Source organism: Fringilla coelebs (assembly GCF_963513975.1).
Source record: "Fringilla coelebs genome assembly, chromosome: 5".
NCBI lineage: Eukaryota > Metazoa > Chordata > Aves > Passeriformes > Fringillidae > Fringilla > Fringilla coelebs.
The window spans coordinates 26,505,605-26,525,747 of NC_140033.1; the positions used below are offsets into that span (position 1 = coordinate 26,505,605).

The 20,143-nt window shown below is 39.6% G+C and overlaps 1 protein-coding gene across 1 annotated transcript in view; it reads right to left on the bottom strand.

Annotated features, from left to right (window-relative positions):
* ZNF277 (zinc finger protein 277) overlaps positions 1 to 20,143 on the bottom strand; it is a 39,677-nt gene that overhangs the window by 15,286 nt on the left and 4,248 nt on the right. The window contains exons 2-4 of the mRNA XM_084206250.1: positions 7,016 to 7,214; positions 3,879 to 3,967; positions 2,093 to 2,175 (exon numbers count right to left, since the gene is read on the bottom strand). Of these exons, the coding sequence (XP_084062376.1) occupies positions 2,093 to 2,175; positions 3,879 to 3,967; positions 7,016 to 7,214 (371 nt within the window). The remainder of the gene's footprint in view (positions 1 to 2,092; positions 2,176 to 3,878; positions 3,968 to 7,015; positions 7,215 to 20,143) is intronic.

A 20,143-nucleotide genomic window follows, 5' to 3' on the forward strand; every position in this document is an offset into this window, starting at 1 on the left:
GGGTCTTTACTTGGGAGAAAGAGAAACTCCTTCACCTCAAACTACCAGTCAGATGATGGGTGAATGGCTGTATGCACGACAGCAAGACAAGGTCAGTGCTGTTGCAGGAAGTATGTATTTCCAAAAATTAGGTCTGGGGATGTTACTTTTTTATTTAAAGAAAACACCCAGGTGCCTTATACTGACACTGCCCCTCCATGTATCCTCAGTTTTGCTGCCAGGACTTCCTTGCCTGGTAGTGCTTCACAACTACAAAATCCTTGTCGAGACCGTGTTTTTCCAAAAGACTGTATCTGTTTTATATTTCACAGCCTCGCCAGCTATTTCAGCAAGCTGTGCTCTCTAACCTACTTCAGGCTCATTCCTTGGCCTCTCTCAATACATCACAATCACCATTATGTCTCTGCACGACATCCACCTTGGCTAGCTCCCTGCTGCAATACTGCCTGAAATATTCCTAAACTGGAGTTTCAAAACTGCAGAATGAAATGCTTCAGGCAGCACATTTTAAAGACAGCATTTGTCCTTGTTTGGGCTTGCTGTTGGAGACAGCAGTTAGGATTCAAAGGATGCAGAAAAATCACCAGAAGTTGTATGGTTCTGGCCTTTATTCTATGCAACTCACGTGAGCCCATTTGCCAGCTCACTCTTAATTGCTGGACTTATCTGGAGGTAAAAGGCTTTACAAAGCAAAATATCTATTTAACTTGCAAGTCAACACTCAGATTGCAGCAAAAGGAAATGAAAAAATAAACAGACTTTATTGCTGTAACTAAAGCAGTGACTCCATTAGCCCCAACTACAGCTACAGCTCGATTTCACAAAATCCTTCTGTAAAACTGAGGCTACAATTCTGGTATTCAAAACAGAGGAACAAACTATTTTGCACCATAATAAAAATGCATATTTCTTTCTTCCCTAATTTAATTCCTCTAAACAAAACCAGCACTTGCTTAAGTGTTAAATTCTTAAGGGTTTAACCCTTAAGGGGTTAAGGGTTAAATTCTCCACTCATTCCAGAGTTTGAGGAAACTACTTGCAGAGCAGATGAGATTGCTCACCTGCCAACAGACTCCTCATGCCCTTGGCACTGCAGTGGAGAGAAGGCTTAGTTGGTACAGAACTGCATAGTAAAAACCACCACAAAATCAGAAACAAATGCCCTTTAAAAAACAAAAAAGAACACTCCAGTTTATAGCAGCCAGGAGGTATTATTATAAGATGGTTCTATGAAAACTTCAGCTGCATGCTCCATCACAACCCTTTTTCCTCCCTCAAAATCACAAACATGTTACACACTTGGGAAACAGATATCATTATGACACTGCATGCCCACATGCTAAATTCAGGGTGTCTTTCACAAACCCAAAAGGATTGTAGAAAACTGTAAAACACACAGAGAATGATACTCTCTGAAGATCCACCAAATAGCATTCCTCAGCCTCAAATCACCTAATCATTGAGGTTGCAAAGGATCTCTTGAGAGCAACAAGTCCAACCCCTGTGCCCAAGCAAGGTCCCTTCTACCTGGCTACCCAGGAATGTGTTGAGTTTTCTTTTGACTGTCTGCACAGAGGAAGAGTTTACAACCTCTCTGGGTAACTTGCTCTAGTGTTTGACCACCCTCACAGTAAAAACATGTGTTTCTTTGTTTTCAGAGGGAATTTCCTGATTTTTAATTCATACCCATTACTTCTTTTGCTGTTGGTGGGCTCAGCTGAGAAGAATCTGACTCCTTTTTCATTCATCAAGTATTTATATGCATCACTAAGTTCCCCTGTGAGCCTTGGCTTCCAGTCCAAGCTGTCTCAGCCTCTCCTCATATGTAGGATGTTCAGCACACTCAACCTTTTTCAGTGTTCTGGGTGTTTTCTCAGCTTGTGTGGAACACTGACACACAACCTGTATATTTACCCCAAGGAAAAACCTGTAAACAGGGGATTTGTGTATGGTTGTGCAGCAGCTAGGGAAATGAGCTTTAAAAAAATTCAGAATTTTGCCATCTTGCAAAAATGCTTTCACTTGAAAATGCTTGCTAAGTTGCTATATATTATTCTATTGGAATGTTTACATTAAAAAAATAATTTCTTACCAGTCTCTTTTGCTGAAGCTGTTCTCGGAGTAATCGGTCTTCTGGTAAAACATCACATAAAAGAAAATAATTGTCCTGTTCCTCTGTTAAGAGATTAAAAAGTGTCAGTAAGGAATGGGAAGTTGCAGCTGCTTTGAATATTACTGGCAGATAATTTGCTAAGACTTTAGAATACATTAACAATGTAAGAATGTGATTATTAACCTATAAAAGTCAGCTACTTTAATTTCATAATTTAATGAAACATGCTTAAATATTTGTGCATATTTATTTATACTGGAGCATGAAGGCAAAATCATGGCATAGCTTTTCTCCACTACCAGCTTTATTCATTTTTGTGATGGTTCTCCTGGACACATAAAACAACTAGCATTTACATTGGTTGCAGATTAAAGCCAGCATGAAAGAAATATGAAATCACCTTTAATTTTATCTTCCCAGTTATTTCCCTAAGTAACTAGGGTTAGTTTTCAGTAGCTCTCATAATTTGGTTTATCCTCCCCTTGCTCTGATCTATCAGATTACCTTTTACCATCAAATATTTTTCCACCTGTGGATATACACAACTGTTCAGTACCATACATTGAGACTTGCCTAATTTACATTTCTACTTATATGTTTTACAAATATTTTATCTTTAGCAACCTTTTTACTATTTATGGTCATATCCAATTGAAGAAGGCAACACATTTTATTCAAAGGAATTACAATTACTCAGCATGTAGGAAAATACAAAAGATAATGGGTTAAGATATGAACAATTTTCTGGAGGGAGAGGGAGGGGTGAGGAGAGAGAGAGAGAGAGAGAGAGAGCGGGAGAAGGAGAAGGCTCATTGATATTTCATAATTCTGCTATTCAGGTGCTTGGTTTGCAGTTTTCAAACTGAGTGCCAAGTGTTTGTAAGAGAAACAAAATTATGATTTTTGGAATTATTTTCAGGTTTTCCAGGGCTACTTTTCTTAAAATTACTTTGAATAATATAAAAAACTACCTTCATCCATTTTGTACTCAGTTTCCACTTTCTAACCATCTCTGACAGCAGGTGTATGCATTGTTCCCTCTCTTTTAAGGTCTCTATTGACAATTAAAGATGCAGAAAAGCCCTAAAGTTCTTATTTATTTTAGGTAAACTGTGTTTTTCTGTTAGAAAAGGAAAGCCAAAGTAATGCATCAGCTGCTTGTGAGAAAAACTCTTCCTTCACACAGTCAGCACTGTCCAGAGATGGAATGTGCCACCACACCCATGCAGCAGAACAGTGAACGATGGTTTCAGATCTGTGCTGGAGCCCAGAAAACTGCACAGTTGTATGGCTTCTGTGAAGATGCCATCTCCTGACTCTCCTGGGACAGGGGAAAGGAAGGGGGGTGTGATGTCCGAGGAGAACTAGCAGCATCAGTGCAGGTGGTGGGCAGGGTGAAGTCAGAAAAGGCACTGGGAAAGTTTCTCGTCATTTTGGAAGGACCACCACTGATATTTTATGCAGTGGGTACCAACATCTCCCCAGGCACGATGTGAGCAGCTCTGCTTCCAAGCCTTGATTTGCAACAGGCCCCAGATCACAGCACATTTAAGCCTGTGTTGATCCCATCCTCATTGAGCACAGTGCTGAAACATGTGCTGTAATCCTTGGAAAAGGTAAGTTCAGATATGTGCTTAAGAGTTAAACATCACTTCTGTGGTTTTCTGCCCTAGTGTCAGACATGCCTGGCTGATCAAAGCAGCAGTACATGCCAGAAATTATCACATGATCTGCCCATCAGAGAGTGGGCAAGCGGCATACTTACCTAATGGAGCTTTTGAATTTGTTCTTATCACACTACAAAAGTCTGTGATAGGCTGCTCTGCAAACCTCCTCTTCCAGTACAGAATGTAGCTTTAAAAATAAGGGGGAGATGATCAGTGAAAAAGGAAACACTGATAAACTGGTAATAAAAAATTGATTAGCTCTTGTTTTTTTCATGTTCTAAATTCTTATGTGTTTTTGTTTCTTTTTTTTAACTCCTGTGTCCCTTTTTTCTTCCTTCATGTTAGTTTTCAATTTTATGAAATTAATTCAGTTTCACTTCAACTGGGTTTAACCATACTGTCAAAGTGAAGAACTCAATAAGCAGATTTGCACCAAGCTTTGCATAAACACTGTGACCTGTTCACATCCACAGACAGAAGTGTCACTCAGATGCATCTTTACTAAAAAGATATATTACACAGCATTCTCAAATTCCCAAAATACCGTGCTCTGTGTTCTGCGAGACGCAGTCAGGAAGCTGAAACTCAATAAAAACACCAACTTGACAAAAGTGAGGTTTTGGCAGGTCTCCTGTGGAGTTACAGTGAAAGCTGGAGCTTGGCAGACAACTAGAAAGACAGAAAATGAAGTCCCTGAACACCCGGCAGTAAGACAGCAGACAGAATAAGAAAAGACCTAAACACATCTTGAAAGTTTAACCCATCAACTACAGTTGTTTAAAACCATTCTGCACTATCTTTGTTGGTGTTACAGCTGCATCAACAGAACACAACTGAGATTAGATTTCCACTAAACTAGGAAGCTACTGTCTAACCAAGAAGAAATCATCACTTCATTTATATGATTAAGGGAACCAAGCAACTCTTGTGCTAATTATTCTGAATTTTACTATAAAAAATAATCTGAAAATGCTTAAGTGCTTGCTTAAATTTATACTCATGTATGATATAAATCACGTGGGAGTTGGTAAGGTAAAGGTTATTCAATGATTTCTTCTTATTTTGTGCCACCAAATTAGGAAAAGGATAATTAAAAAATCAGAAATCATTATTATGAGAGCATTTTTAAATAGCTGCAGCTTTTAATACTTGTGCAATCTGTAAGCTTACTTGCCACAGCCATCATATCCCATAGTGGCTCACAGTGCCTCTACCATTCTCACCTAAGATATTTGAGGACTTCAACTGCAGCAGCCAAGCAATCAGCACACCTTTCTTTCTGCCAGCTCTGACCTGGAGAGGACAAACCTGTGGGGCAGCAGACAGCTGAGCACAGTGAAGCCAGCACACGTGGCTGAGGCTCATTCAGCAGCATCATCAGATGGCAGTAAGTGGGAGGTGAGTCTTTAGCTCTCCCTCTGCCTGCTCCACTGTTTGCAATGCTCATTGAAAGAGTGGCTAAACAGAACTGTAGTTCTTCCAGACCAAGTCATCCTTGAGCTTTCAGGACATAAATGTGCAAAAGGAGAGATTTCAAGAGCTCATTTAATAAATGTCTCTCCCTTGCACTGAGAGAAATGAACGCTGGTACAAACTCACCTGCCCATAACTGTCTGTGTCAAAGATATTACAGCTAAGGGATTTCATACCATAAGACTTAACCCAAATAATCAATGACCAGATAAAACCAAGGCCTTGTGACACTTCCAGGGAGACAGAAGGATGATCATGCTGAGTCATGAAGCAGAAGCTTCTTTCCCTTATCTCTTCCCTCTGCCCTTATGCCAACTTATCTTTATTCTTCAAAGTTAAAAAGAAAAGAAAAAAATTTTCATTAGCATTGGTCTTTTCTGGATTATCCACTTCTTGCAGTTCTGTCAAGAAATGTATTCCTAAGACTGGCTGTAACTGATTGCTAAATATAAAAATAATACTACTTTACAGAGTTGATCCCTGTACTTTCCACACCTCAGTTCAACACTTCAGAATATATTCTCTTTTTTGTGCATAGTATTAGACTATTTTACTAATACAGCAAATCAGAAAAAGCACACTTCAGAGCAACAATTCCATCATTTCATGTCCTGGGGCCACTTTCTGTAAGATTTGGCTACCTTCCAATTGCATTAGCAGCAGAAAGAACCTAAATGGGCCCTTTTTGAAGGGGTGATTTTAAAATACATTTCTATTAATGCAAAATAATTCCCCCAAGCACGCTCAGACTGGTGGTCCATGACTGAGCAGCTCTGATTCCTTTACTTACCCAAAGATACTAGTACTATCTCCAAAGAACAGTACATTCTCCTTCTGCCTGCCTTCAGCAGAAAAGCAAACAAAAACTACCAACAGTTTTCAATTTTAAGCAACGTTAAGCTCATACATTTGATTAAGGATTTATATGGCTTTCATTTCTCTTCCTAAATGATATTGTATTTTTTTTTTTTTGAGTCTTGATAGACACAAAGTCTTGATTTTGACTTAGTAACTAGTGACAGAAGACCTACTAGAAAACTCATTTTAGTTGAGAATTTATCTGTCTAACACTTAAATACTACAGCAGAACTACCTGCAGACTGGCAGGTCAAGCAAGTACCTTGCCTCTGAAGTCACAAGCCAGCTGGGGCCATGCCAGCTACTGGAGGAAGTTAAGAGAGAGAAAGCCAAATGTGACCCTGGTGAGATGATCAATGACACAGCTGTAGAAGGAGGCACAGTTGTATGCAGGTCACAGTACATGTAAAGCATAGTTAAGGATTAAATGTGATTTGGATGGGGGAATACTGTCCTTAAAGCAGCACAAACCAATTTCATCCCAGAATGTGAGAGATCCTGTACTGAGCAGCTTCAGTGTACAATACACAGCTTTAGGACATTGCCCTGCACAAATAAAACCCCAGATGAGGAAAGCTGATTGTCTGGAATGGGCTTTGCTAAAAACCAGCTTTCTGGTTTGCACACAACTTGTTGATTAGTGAAAGGACCAGAGAAGACCCTAGGCTATATAAAAAATGTCACACACAGGAATTGTCATGTATTCTAAAACTGAGCTCCCTAGTCCCAGCAACATCTAGGGAGAGGGAAGGAAATAGGAAAACAACCTTACAGTCCAGCAGCAAAAAGCTCATAAGCAGCAATCCTCCCACAATGTCCTTTTAAAAAGATGATCTCTACTTTCCCAAAGCTTTCAATAACACCTGCACACACACACACTCATTTTTAATGACATAGCCCTTACCTTCTAAAATCTGCCACCAGTTTCACATCTGCTATGACGAGCTTGTGTTCAATAATCATGTGCTTCAGGAGCTGGTTTTGTTCTGCTAAGACATAGCATTCTTTGCAGAAAATACAAGGCACATAGGGAGAACTTTCTACTGCATCAACACCACCTGGACTTTCTGGCAGAGAAAGAGGCTCCAAAATACACTCGGTATCTAAAATAAGAATAAAAATAATAATAAATAATTTTGACTGAGTAAATACATGTACATCTCTCAGAATACTTTTAGGTAGTACATGTAAAACCTGTTTGAGTCTCAGTTTTGTTGCATGGATCACTTGAGGAGCAAGATGCTTGTAAGCAGGTTAACTGCACTGATTCCAAGAAGGACGGTGGGAGGTCAGCACAGGACAGTTCTCAGGTGTCTTTCTCAAATGAAACTCCCAGCTGAACACCAAGTCAGTCACACACAAGTGCTCTGCTTACTACTAAAGAAATTTTATGATGGGAAACCTACTTTTCTTCTTCTCACTATCTAATCTACCTGTTGATATGAACGAAGCTACTCTTGGTGGCTCCCTGAGCCACATTGCTCAGATTATCAGGAAGGATTTAGACTGTATAGCACAAACTGCTTTGCATGTTAATTTACCTAATTATACTTTTATTTACTGCAGAACACTTCTATAATTTTCTGAGTGACTTTTGAAGATATGCATTTGTCTTGCCTTTTTTTCCCCATTAACATCTAATTTCCTGTTCTATGACAAAAGACTATCCTTGATCAAGATTACTGCCACACAGATGCTTATGCCCACTGGAACACTTTCCAGCTGTGCAGATGCTGAGGAAGGGGCAGCCATGCTCCATGTGGAAAGGTGACTGGCCCATGTTTGTACCAGACTGTACCAGCCAGACACAGGTTCCCCAAGAGACAGCACACAGAGGTGAGTCACTGCCACATGCTGTCCTGGGGTTACATGTGTGTGTTCCCCATTTAAACAACACTGGTCTATATTCATAAGCTCTTCCATTGGCATAAATTAGTATAATTCATTAAGACAGTGACACACTGACCAAGAGAGGTAAACAGTTGGCCCCATTAGCCTAACCAAATTCCAGCTGTCCAGAAGTAAACTGTGGTGTTTGTTTTCCAAATTAATCCTACCTCAGTCTTGGGTTAGGGTTTATCTTGGAAGCAAATGCCAATTTCAACATGTATCTTCAATTTTAGATACATCAGTTTTGGATAGCAAAAAGCAAACAGGAAAAAGCTCCCCATGATCCTGCCCTCTTGAAGTTGAAAACTGAAAACATGGGTGTCCTGGACTCCTGTATTGTGAAGTTATTGGATTCCTGCAGCAACATGAACACCTCTGTAGAAAAATGAAATTTCACAGAATGACAGAATGGATGAGATTAGAAGGGACCTCTGGAGGTCATCTGGTCAAGGAGGATCCTGACACAGGACTACATGCAAATGGCTTTGACTCCACAACCTCCCTGGGCAACCTGTGCCAGTGCTCAGACACCCTCACAGTGCAAAACCATCTCCTGATATTCTGAGGCAACCTCCTGGGCATCAGTTTCTGAAGAAATCTGGAGAATTAAGAAAAACGCCTTCTCTCAAGTCTGTTATTTTGTCACACATGAATTTTAAAATACACATGGTTAAAGGAACCTTGATTAATATTTACTAGATAGAGTAAATATTAATCAATTTCACCCTACAAAAATCACATATATATGTTATACATTGGCAATATACTAAATCTGACAGCCTGGTAACTTGCTCACATGGAAAATTTGAAAAATAATTTCAAAAAAATTACAGTAATTTAGCTTTTTTTCCTAGGAGAATATGTTAATGTATCAGTGCTCTACCCCACCTTCTACCAAGACTCTGAAATAACCAAAGAAGGGCTGGAGAATCCCACTGAGAGGCAGACCTGGGAAGCCACTGTAAGTTCTGTGACAAATCTGCTGAGGCTTCTACTTAGGACTTCTGAGAAATAGAACTTTCTGGAAAGGCACTGACTGGACTGAAGACTGATGGCTGGGTTACACTGAATTCAATTTATCACAAAAAACCAAGCACTGTGGAAAGATGGCAGCACACAGAGCATGGGATTACCCAGAGCAAAGCAGCTGCTGTGCACAATCTAACACTTCTCTTCTCATAGTTTTATCTACACTTCAGCTCATTCTCTTCCCTTAGAAATTTCTTTATTTAACTGGCATTGCAGAAATTGTTCCATTTTGTCCTATTTTAAGACCAGCAGTGGCTACACCATGTGCTAGAGCAATCCTCATGAAAGGGTCAAATCTCCCAAGCTAAATTGGTGGTACCTGCAAGAGTCCAGCTTTGCCCATTGTTACAGCCAGTCCTGCTGCCTGAAGAAGCATTACACCATGTTTATTGAGAAAAGTAGAACTTAATTTCCTTTGCAATTGCTGATGCCAAGTGAACTAAGAAGATACTCTGTCAGCCAGTTCAACTTAACCCAGTAAACAGCAACACTGCTTTTTGTAAATTTTTGGTATAGCTCTCTTGCAATGACCTATCTAAACCTTTAGAAATCCAAATAAATAAGCACCTATGTGCCTCAAGAAATCAACTTTCAACAGATAGGTGTGTCAGCAGGAACTGGTACAAAACTCAGACAAGGAGCCTTGTTTGGTAAGGGTACTTGTGAATAGCAACAGCCTGGCCTGGAAAAACAGAACTGCTAAGTCTTTAACTGCAGTCATGAGTTGATGAAAGGAATAAACTGGGGTGAAGGTTTTTTTTGCTGCCCAAACAGAGCAGCTGATGCTAGAAGAGAATAACTTTAGGCTATCAGGGCAGTTTGGCAAATGCAGAAGCTTATGCAATTTCTTTCGAAGGCACTTAAAAGAAGAGGCGAAGGAAAAAGGAATCCATGGAAATAAATATCTTTTTACTCATCTGCTACAAAAAACACCAAACAAGAGAATAAATGCACAAAGCTGAACAAACGCACAGCCTTTAGCACAGCACTTACTGGACTAATGCAGCACAAACCTCAAAACAGTACAAATAAATCCAAGCAGAATATTGAAATCTCTGCAAAAGCAGCTAATTTTGTTTCTATATTTGGGGCAGAGTGTATACAGGTACTGAATAAAAGCTGTTAACTATAGCACTGCTTAGGGCTAACAGGGAAATAAAAACTCTCAGATGTATTCTCAGGCTCCAAGACTCCTACATGCAGAAACATTTGAAAATGAAGGAAAAGTAGCAAGCTTTTCTCTTAGAACCTACTGCAACATGAATAACTGCACAGAGACAGATCAAACACCCCTCTGGTGCATGTGCCCTGGCTGCCAAGGGTGAGAAGCAAACACCTAGGAATGGTATAAAAACAGGGCAAACAAACAGTAATCACACAAATAGAATAGTCTTCCAGCAGTCTGAGTATGGAAAGTTTAAGCCAAAGGCTATATGAGCCCCTCAGATAAGCAGCTTTTATTTTTTTTTCTCCATTGACTTTTTCCTGCACTATTTGAAATTCTTGGTCTTTTAACATCTACAAAAATTTGCATCAAGTTTTCATGTTTTTGTAATGATTTTATGAAAGTTTTCCTTTATTCCTTGATGTTCAACTTGAGGCTAGTTCCAGTCTACCCATCATGTAATGTGGTAAGAGGCAGCTTGAAAATGTCCAAGATCAAACTGAGACATCAAGATTTTGATGTCTCAAAATCAGCACAGATGTTTTTCTTTTTCAATCTCTTTTCTATTTACTTTTTATTTCTGGTGTTTTGCTTGCTTTTAGGACCATTGCATTAACCACTGAATTCTCTTCAATGATTCAAAGTCTCCTAAGCTGTGAATCAGGTGTTAATGCCAAGACAGTGGTCATACTCTTTGTGTGTTCACTCCTGTGTGTTACTCTGCATTTGTTAACATTGAATAGCACTTTTTTGGGGTAGAATTTGCTCAAATAACATGAGATTTCCTGCAATGCTCCAGCTGGCCCTCCTGCTTACCACTTAGGAAAATGAAAGTGTATTAACAGCAAAATAGATCACCTTTGCTTTTTGTGTCTGTGATGGACAGCACATGACAGCACAGCCATGAGGCCCCCTATGAGAAGAGAGCCTTATAAAACCCATCCATTAAATTTTGGATGAATCATATTTTGCCCCTGAGTTTTTCTTCTCTGCCTAATAGAAAAGCAGCATGACTGTTATGCAAAGAGAGATCCCAAAGGCTTCACAGAAAATCCTCTGAACTCAGAAAATAAGAAAATCCCTTTCACAGTCACAGAACTGGCAGCTGACACCATGTTGTTCAATCTTTAACAGGACAGATAAAACTATGCTCTTTAACAGCTAATTCAGAGCTAAAAAAGGTAAATTAGTAGAATGAAGAGAACAGAGGAATATGTTCTTTGGAAACTAAAACTAAGAAGTATACCAAGTTCTTCAGGGGAAAATAAAATAAGTATTTTGAAGGTATTTGAGAATGAGATGGTATAGAAAACAATTTACCTTCAAAACTAGAATAAGCACTGTTTTTTTTTATAAGCACCCACAGGATACCCAGTACAATGGATTTCTGATCCCTGCACAGAGACTGTATACGCCATCACAACAGTGAGGGAAAAAAAAGTAAATTAAAAAAGGCTGCCTGTTATAGAAATTATATGGCTTCATTTTATTTTAAGAATTGTTATAATAAAGACCAGTTAATCTTCACAGCTAGTGAAGCAACAAGATGAAAATGGATTCATTTTCCTTACTGGAACATTTTTACTTTTGAATACAATTATTCTAAGCTCCAAACCAATGTTGGTTTGCACAATTAAGTAAATGTTCCACCCACACAGTTCTAACAGCCTACAGCAGAGCAGGCAATGCACTCCACAGTCACACATGCAATTATCACAAAGCAATATGCCATGCAATGTTATGGCCAATACAACAGATATTATTATCAGAAAGAAAAGGAAGGAAAGATTTGGCTTTTGAATGGGAGTTTTGAAAGGCAAGGTCCCCAGAGATGGTCCCCAGCGTAACCATTTGCTGCCACCAAGAAGCTCAGGGATGTCTCATTATCCTGACTTTCTCTACCTTATCCCACCACTCCTAACCATCTACCATTGCCCTTCTGCTTGAGCTGGCTCCAGGCTTGCCAAATCCTTTGATGAGTCAATCCAGCTCTTTACCATTAAGAACCATTCCTTCCTTTTTGCTCAAGAATGCTGAAAATGCTGCCACTAGAGTCCACCAAGGGCAAGAGCAAACTAAGGAGCGCAGGCTGAGAAGCAGTAAGGTGAAAGGGAACCATCCTCTCTGCCTTCTCCTCTCTTCTCAGCTTTGCAGCCTCAGCTGTCTCACACAATTTCAGCATAAGCCTGCCACAGTGTGCGAGGTTTCTTCAAAGGCATTACACACAGGAAAAGAAGCCACTAAGATTTTATCACTGCTTCCTAACAAGGACACTCAGCACTGGCTTCAGTTTGCAGAATCCACTGTTGTCAGCATGGGCACACCTAACACACTAAATGCACACTAAATGCACACTAAATGCACACTAAATGCACACTAAATGCAGTCTGGAGCTCTTGTGCTCAATTCTGCTTGGTTGCACATCTGAACTATCCGCTCTCACTAGCTCTGGGGACAAACTGAACACTGCTGCATGAATGACACTCTCTAACTTGCAAGTGGAGGTGTGTGTGCTCAGATAAATGAAGTAACCTGACTGCTAGAACTCTTCACTCACACAGCTTGGCCCTGAGGTGCATCCTGCATCCGTGCCTCAAGTGCCAGAGCTCAGGGAGCAGCGGGCTCTTCCTGCAGGCAACCAGCAAGCTCCATAAACCGGTCTGCAGGGAATGCCGAGGACAGGGCACTCACATCCCTCTTTTTGAAGCTTTGCCACTAGATACAAAGGAATGAGAGTCACAAGACTAGAGGAAAAGGAGGTAAGTCCAAAGACAAGGGGTTTTAACTAGGGAAGAAGAAATCAAACTATTTTAAAACTGATTAATCGATTTATTATTAAATGAAGAATACTTTGAAAATTCAAGGCATTGCAAAGTCTGAGAATTGAAATGATGAAAAAGGAATTAATACAAATTTGCTTGAGACATATTTAGGGGTTTCCTGTCATTTTTTGTAGTCTATGGCACAGCAACAAGGCCTTAGGCCGAGGACTTTATGATGGAAATATCCCACTGTTGGTAATAAAACAAAATAAGAACATCTGCTGGAATGTTAAGTGTCTTTCTAATTAAATCCAATAGTTGAATGGATCAATTCATTACCAACAAATCTGGTTTATTATCTCATTAATACAGCCGGTTAATATCATGAGGAGATTAGCACAAGAACTTGAAATGATCCTAAAACAAAAATGAACACAACAAAGACATAGTGGTGAATACAGGAGTCCAAATAACGAGCAAAAGACAGGATTTTAGACACGTAAAGAACAAAGGGAAGACAGAATGACAGGAAAACAAAAGACACCTAGCAAACCTGGCACTCCACACGAGCAGCCCAACAGATGCTGAATGGAAAACAAAAGGGCTGAGCATCCTCCCCCAAGTTCTCACTGATCACATGGCAAAACCATTTAGTTGCCAAAATGACCAAACCCCTCAGGAGAGTACATTGGGGAACCAACCTGTATTCCTACAGGTAATTCTGCACAAAAGAGTGCTGCATTTAAAACTCTTTAGGAAATGAGCAGTTTTAAAGCTTTGTCTTGGAATCAATTGTTTTTGAGATGATGTAAGAGTTTCATGAAGGATTGGCTTGACACTTGAAATACATACATGACAGCTTCCCTGTTTTGCAGCCTTGGCACTGCAGCATCTATTTGTTGGCACAGCAGCATTCCCTAATTTGTGGTCATATTCTTGGAAGCAATTTTACACTGATTACAGGATTTTTCCTTTGTTTTCCAGAGCACAAAAGATGGATGACTAATGATTTGCCAAATAAACAGTATTCAAAGCCAAAACTCAGAATAATGAAAATAAAACACCCTGTCATGGTCCTCACCAATACTACACGCAAATATGCTTCCTAGTGAAAGAAGAATCAATGTACATAATCATCTCCTACCTCGATATATTAAAGCCCTCAAGTACTTCTATTAAGCTGAATTAAGTCTGAGTTCATGAGGAATTATTTACCTATTACTTCTGCTTGTTAACACACTATGAATGATATTTAGTTAAAATGTCCAATGTGCTCTAGGGGACAACACATCCTGTAGCTTCCCCCAAGATCAATCAGTCCCAGCCCTGCCTGTTTTTTCATTGAATGCAAATGAGCACTTCAAAAGAACACTTAATCCTACAGCTGAAGCTTGTCAGTTTTACAGACACTGTACATATTCTGTAGCATTTTCTGTCTAGGAATAGGAGAATTTGATTCCAGTTAAATGACAGCTTGAAGAAAAGCTGTAAGTTACCGAATCCTAATAACTCAGAACAGAGTTTCTGCAGAGCAGGTGTCTGCTGGGAGCTGGAACTAACAGAAATACAACTGTGCTTAATAGCCATATTTAACAGGGCTGCTCTGTCGGGGAGCTTAGGATGTTGCAGTTTCATTAGCATTAACAAGTGTTGCTATGGGTACCGCAGCACAGGCATCGGAACACAACTGAATAGGACTGGGAAAGTGATTAATAAAAATGTGAAGTGCTGGAATTTTAATAAAACAAAACCAATGCGCTTGCCAATAAGATCATGTTTAAATAATGGACTAGATCATTGCCCAGTTCAGCAGCAGATACATGCCACTGCTTGTTGTCTTTCTGCTGGAGCCCAGACAAACCCCCACATCTGTGAAGAACAGAGCAAACCCACTGTTCTCACACAGAGGGACACGCATGCCCACACACATTCTAATGAAAGTGACCCCTGTAAGTATTCATAACAATATTTAAGTGCTGATGTTAATGTGCAATTTATAAATATTTAACACACTACAGCAGGTTCTATTGCAAGCTCAGAGCTGTATAATGCCTCATTCCTGGGTAAATCACAAAGACTTACATTAGGGTAACAAAAAATCAGGGTTTGATATTTTGGTCACAAATATGAAAAAACATTTATCTACTTTGGCATTATATACCGAATATTTTTATTATAATTTTTAGAGCTTCTGTGATTCGTTAAGGCTATTGTTAAACAAAATTTCTGTTTACCTTTCCTTGTTTAGTGAGATCACATGACTTGGTAGACATGGAGAGCTGAGATCCATATTATCTACTAAAATAAGGGATTAGAAGCAATGATTAAACCCTAGACTATTATCTGGAAAGATTAACAAAGTAATTATGTAGCCTGAAACTCAGAATGTTGAGTTACAGGGAAGACGAAGAAAATATCCAACAGAAGAATCTGAAATGGAAGGACAAAAGGGACTGTTCAGGTTCTTCTTTTGTACTTATCACCCAAATCTATCTAACAAAAATTAGCAGCTTTTTTCTGTTAAGCTTGCTGTTTAGTAAAAAGGCATACCAGAGACATCACAATAAAGCATAAACAATGCTGTTTAAATTTAAGGTATAAAGATTGAATTTCTGCTATTTTCAGATGAAAACTCCTGGGGAAAAAAAAGAAGAGAAAAAAAAAAGTGTACAATTTTGTGTCAAGGTGATCTGGACCAGCATTTAAAAGTGTTAAAAAATACATACTGGAAGGCATTACAAGTAAAAAAATGCAAATGTAATACTTGTGTATGTTACCACTGCCACTGTTCTGCTTAACCCTCTGCAAAGAGCAGCAAGCTGGAAAAGGGCATGTCTTACTTTACATATTCTGTGTCTGTGACTTTAGCTCTCCCAGAAAGGAGGGGTCTTAACGATGTGTTAGATATGGATAGTAATACTTCACTGCTATAATTTGTCTTTGCAGTGCCTTTAAAAATACTGTATTGAGCCTAGTAACTTCTATGCCAGCATTGCTATATAAAGCAGGTCAATTACTTTAGCCTCTGCTTTTTATCATGATCATTTAGTAGTGATCAATAATGCTTTATTACAAGGATTTTCCTTTTCTTGTCACATGTTCTTTTCCTCTAACAGGATTCAATTTCCAAGCACGTTTATCCTTTTGATGTTAAAAGAATTGCCTTGTGGTCTTTTTAAACATTGCTTTACTCTCTGTAACTACAGCAAAGGCTGTGTGATTTGCCTTAAAAACATAAATCCTGCTTTAGCAGTTCCTGACACCCCCACGTTATTATGATGGGAATTTCTGCCATGATCCTAACTAAAACATTTGCATTGCAGGGTTTACAACTTTTCCACTGGTAGACTTTCCTTGAAAAAGGCAACTATGTGAAAAAAAAAACCAAAACTGCCAATAGTGTGAAACTTTTATTTTAAATAGCACTTAAATCTTTCCAGACTCATACAAATTAGAACTAACCTCAAAATGCATCCTGAGAGGTCTTGTTTCTGGCATCCTTGTGTGTGTGGGTGTCATACAGACAGAACAGGCTGAAATCTCTCTCAGATATTCTGACTGAGCTTCCTGACACACAGAGAGCCTTCAAGGCTGAATTAAGTGAATTTTATACTTAATGAAGAATCTGTATGAAGAAGAGGCCCTGTGACGTTAGCATCTCTGTGGTCTGTTGCTGCTTTCTCAGTGAACTGCAGCTTTTCCAGACGGAAAGTAGCAAAATAAGTTGTTTCTAGTTTTAGAATCAAACCTCCATAAACTGGTATTCAAGCTGGAAAAACAGTGGCTCAAAGGGAAAGTTCATTATAGTGTGCAGTGATGTGAATCAACATACTTCAGACTGATATCATGATCCAGGAAAACAAAGCTTTGATTGTACTTCAAATAAGCCACTATTTATAGTCTTTACACATACATTTTTGAAAATTATTTTGAGAGGAAAGTATTTTTAGGTCTTATAGATCCCAGGGAGATCTTACTGCAAGCTATAAAAATTTTTATGAGTGTGTTCTGACTTTGTACCAGAGTTTGAAATAAATATTTTTGTGATACTGTCCTCCATGCATTCATTAAACACATAACACAGATCTCGGCTTCCTAAGTATTACATATGCTTACTAATGTAGCTCGTGGACATGGATGATAAAATAACTGAAATTAACTTCATCAAGAAACAGAATTAGAATGTTTGAATTAGTGATACAAGTTGTTTATATTTTTCAGGCAACATTTTGCTAACTGTATAAATATATCAGGTGCCTGAACATTAAATTAGTACAGTAATAATAAAAATACAGCACAGACTGCATGTTTTCATTCCGTAAAAGACAAAATCAAATTAAAACCTCCAGCGGGATGTTTTTTTTACATACTGGTCTTTAGAGAAAAAGCTCTACCTCATTTATTCATGCACTTTGGAGTCATAATAAAATTCAGTGCTGGCACACTGGTCAGGACAAATGCTAGCAAAATGCTCCTCTGGCAGCAGTATCACTTAGAACTGCACGCATTTGTTTCACAACCATTGCTGTTTCTACATTGTGAGCCTTGTGCCCTTCCACCACGGCTCTCACAGCCTACCCTGGGGCACATGACACTACCATGGGGCACATGCCACGGGGTACCAGGTTCTGGATGGGAGGTGCTGTGCCAAGCTTCCCTCTGCTGCCCACCAGCCCTGTCTTGCACCTCAGCACAGCTCTGACCCACACAGGAGCTCTGCAGCCCCCCATCACTCTCCAATGCTTTGTGCATTGGCTGGGTCTAGAGATGGGTTTTGGAGCACGTGAACAGGATTGCTTTGGAGCTCAGGTATATGAAAAATGCATCCCAGCCCTGAACAGAAATGCCTGCATCTACACCAAGGGGCTGTTCAGTGCGGGAGCACTCCCTTCGTGTGAGCAGAAATGCCAAAGCGTGCAGCACAGCTGCAGGGACTGCAGCACCTTCATCTACTGGGCCTCATCATTTGTAACAGAGCCACAACATAACACAAAAAATCATGAGGTTGAAACAGATGGCATGTCAAGTTATAGAGCTTCTATACCTAAGGGATAGAGAGAAGGTGTTTAACCTGCTACAACTACAGGGCAAGTGGCTAGTCCTCGGGTACAGAGTCTCCAAAGACAAATGGGAGGATGACATCTCAATGAACAAGAATCAAACAGCTGGGCCACTTCACACTGGTCACTGCCTGTGAGTCATAAAATCAGAGAAAAATACACAAAATTAAAAAATAAAAAAGATCAATGGGAAGATAGTGTCCAGTGAAAGGTCCAGTGAAAACAAGAGGCAAAAAATTCAAAAGGAAAGTTTCAAGAAACGCAGTTGAAATGTACTACAAAGAACAGACATGCCTGTGGACCACTGAAGCTACTGACAAAACACCTACTGCAATTTCTGACTTAAAGGTTCGCTACAGCAGAACATTAGGACAGAATGGCAAACAAGCAGTGATCATGGAAACACCTGCTGGAAAACCAGGTCTTGGGATCAATGACTGGATTACTGCAGCTGTACCATTTCCTGTGGAAACATTAAAATTAACACGTACTGCTATTGTTTGGGTTGGAAGGGACCGAAAAGAGCACCTAGTTCCAACCTGCCCCCCACCATAGCAGAGATGCCACAGCACAACTTCAGTCTGGTTATGTGGTTTTAGTGGTATTGACTAATGCATTATTTAATACAACAATCATCAGGTCATTGAACACTAGTCTTTTCCTATTCAAGTGACTGTAATTAAGTACTGTAGACAATAACTCTGCAAAGAGCCCAGACTTTTACAAACACATTTCCCTGATTTCAGTGAGACACTGGTCAGGATGATGTGCCTAGCTCTTCAGAGGCACAGACCTGCTTTAAAGTTGTACAAAACTCACCACATTTTTTTTCTCCCTCTTCTTGAATGTCATGTTCTTTCCTCCATTGTGTGAGCTTTTATTGATGCAATATTTAAAGCTACTTTAAAAAGCCCACAGAAAGACATTCAAATGCTTTCAGGCTTTTCTCCCAGATTCAGCCTGCTGGGAGTTTGTGGATGAGAATGTGAAGCAAAAACCTCAGAGAGAGACTGGGAACAACTGCAGTTTTAGGATATAAATGGTCACACAAAGCTGCAGAGTTCTAGCAGAGGTTTCAAGACAGGACATGGTGGAAGGAAGCACACAGGGCTGGGAAAGGTTATGAAGGCTGTTTGGATAGACAAATTTACCCTATACTGAAGTTAAAATGCTTGACGCTTGTAATTTCATAATAATTAAGTTTTTTTCTTTCTTTCCTACTGTTTGTATACACAACCATATGCTAGTTTAAACCCTACATCCCTTCATCCAGAAAGCTGGCTAAAGTCTCAAAGGGTGAACTCTAAGACCTGTTTATAGGACAGGCACACCCTGTGGCAGTCATCATTGCTGACAAGAATCTACAACTTCTGTGCTCTCCCAGAAAACCAGTACTCCCCAGTAAAAACAAAGCAGTGAACGAGGTGTTTCAAGAGGCATAACAAATTATCCTGGCATCTGTGTCACCCTCAGAGCACTCAAAATACTTGAAGTACCTCTCTAGCCTATACCTCTACATCTAAATAAAGCATGTCCACATCTGTCACTTGTCCAAGTGATGAGAAACACTTTTTTGGGGTAAGAATCAGATATTTGCCAATACAGAAACAGTTTAAAGGTCCTCATCAGTCTGAGGACTGATGAAACACCACTCATTCTTGCTCCACTGCCGTAACAGCAAGACAGCAGAGGTTTCGAAGAAGCTGAAGGCTTTAACATGCTAACAAGTTACCATGCTTGAGCCTTGCACCTCCTCACCAGGCAGTCTGAAATGGCTCACTACTAAATGAGCCTGGTTAGAGTGTAGAGGAGCTGATACTATGTAGTTTGTTCATGTATCAAAGCCTTTACTCGCTACTGAGAGGGCAAGAATTGGCTTAGCATGCTAGAATGAAATGCAAAGATAAAGGACATCCATCTTTGCTTTGAAGCTTTGAAAGTATTCTGAATTCAGAGAAAACCAAATAGCAAGTCTTTATTGGGTATTTTTGGGGAATACAACATATCCTATGCCTTGTGCTTACAGAAAGCATGCATTCATGCTGAGGCGTGGGGATGCCCCTTGTCTTCAGATAAAATACACTGCACATTTACGACACAATTATTTGTAAAATTATGGCAGGAAT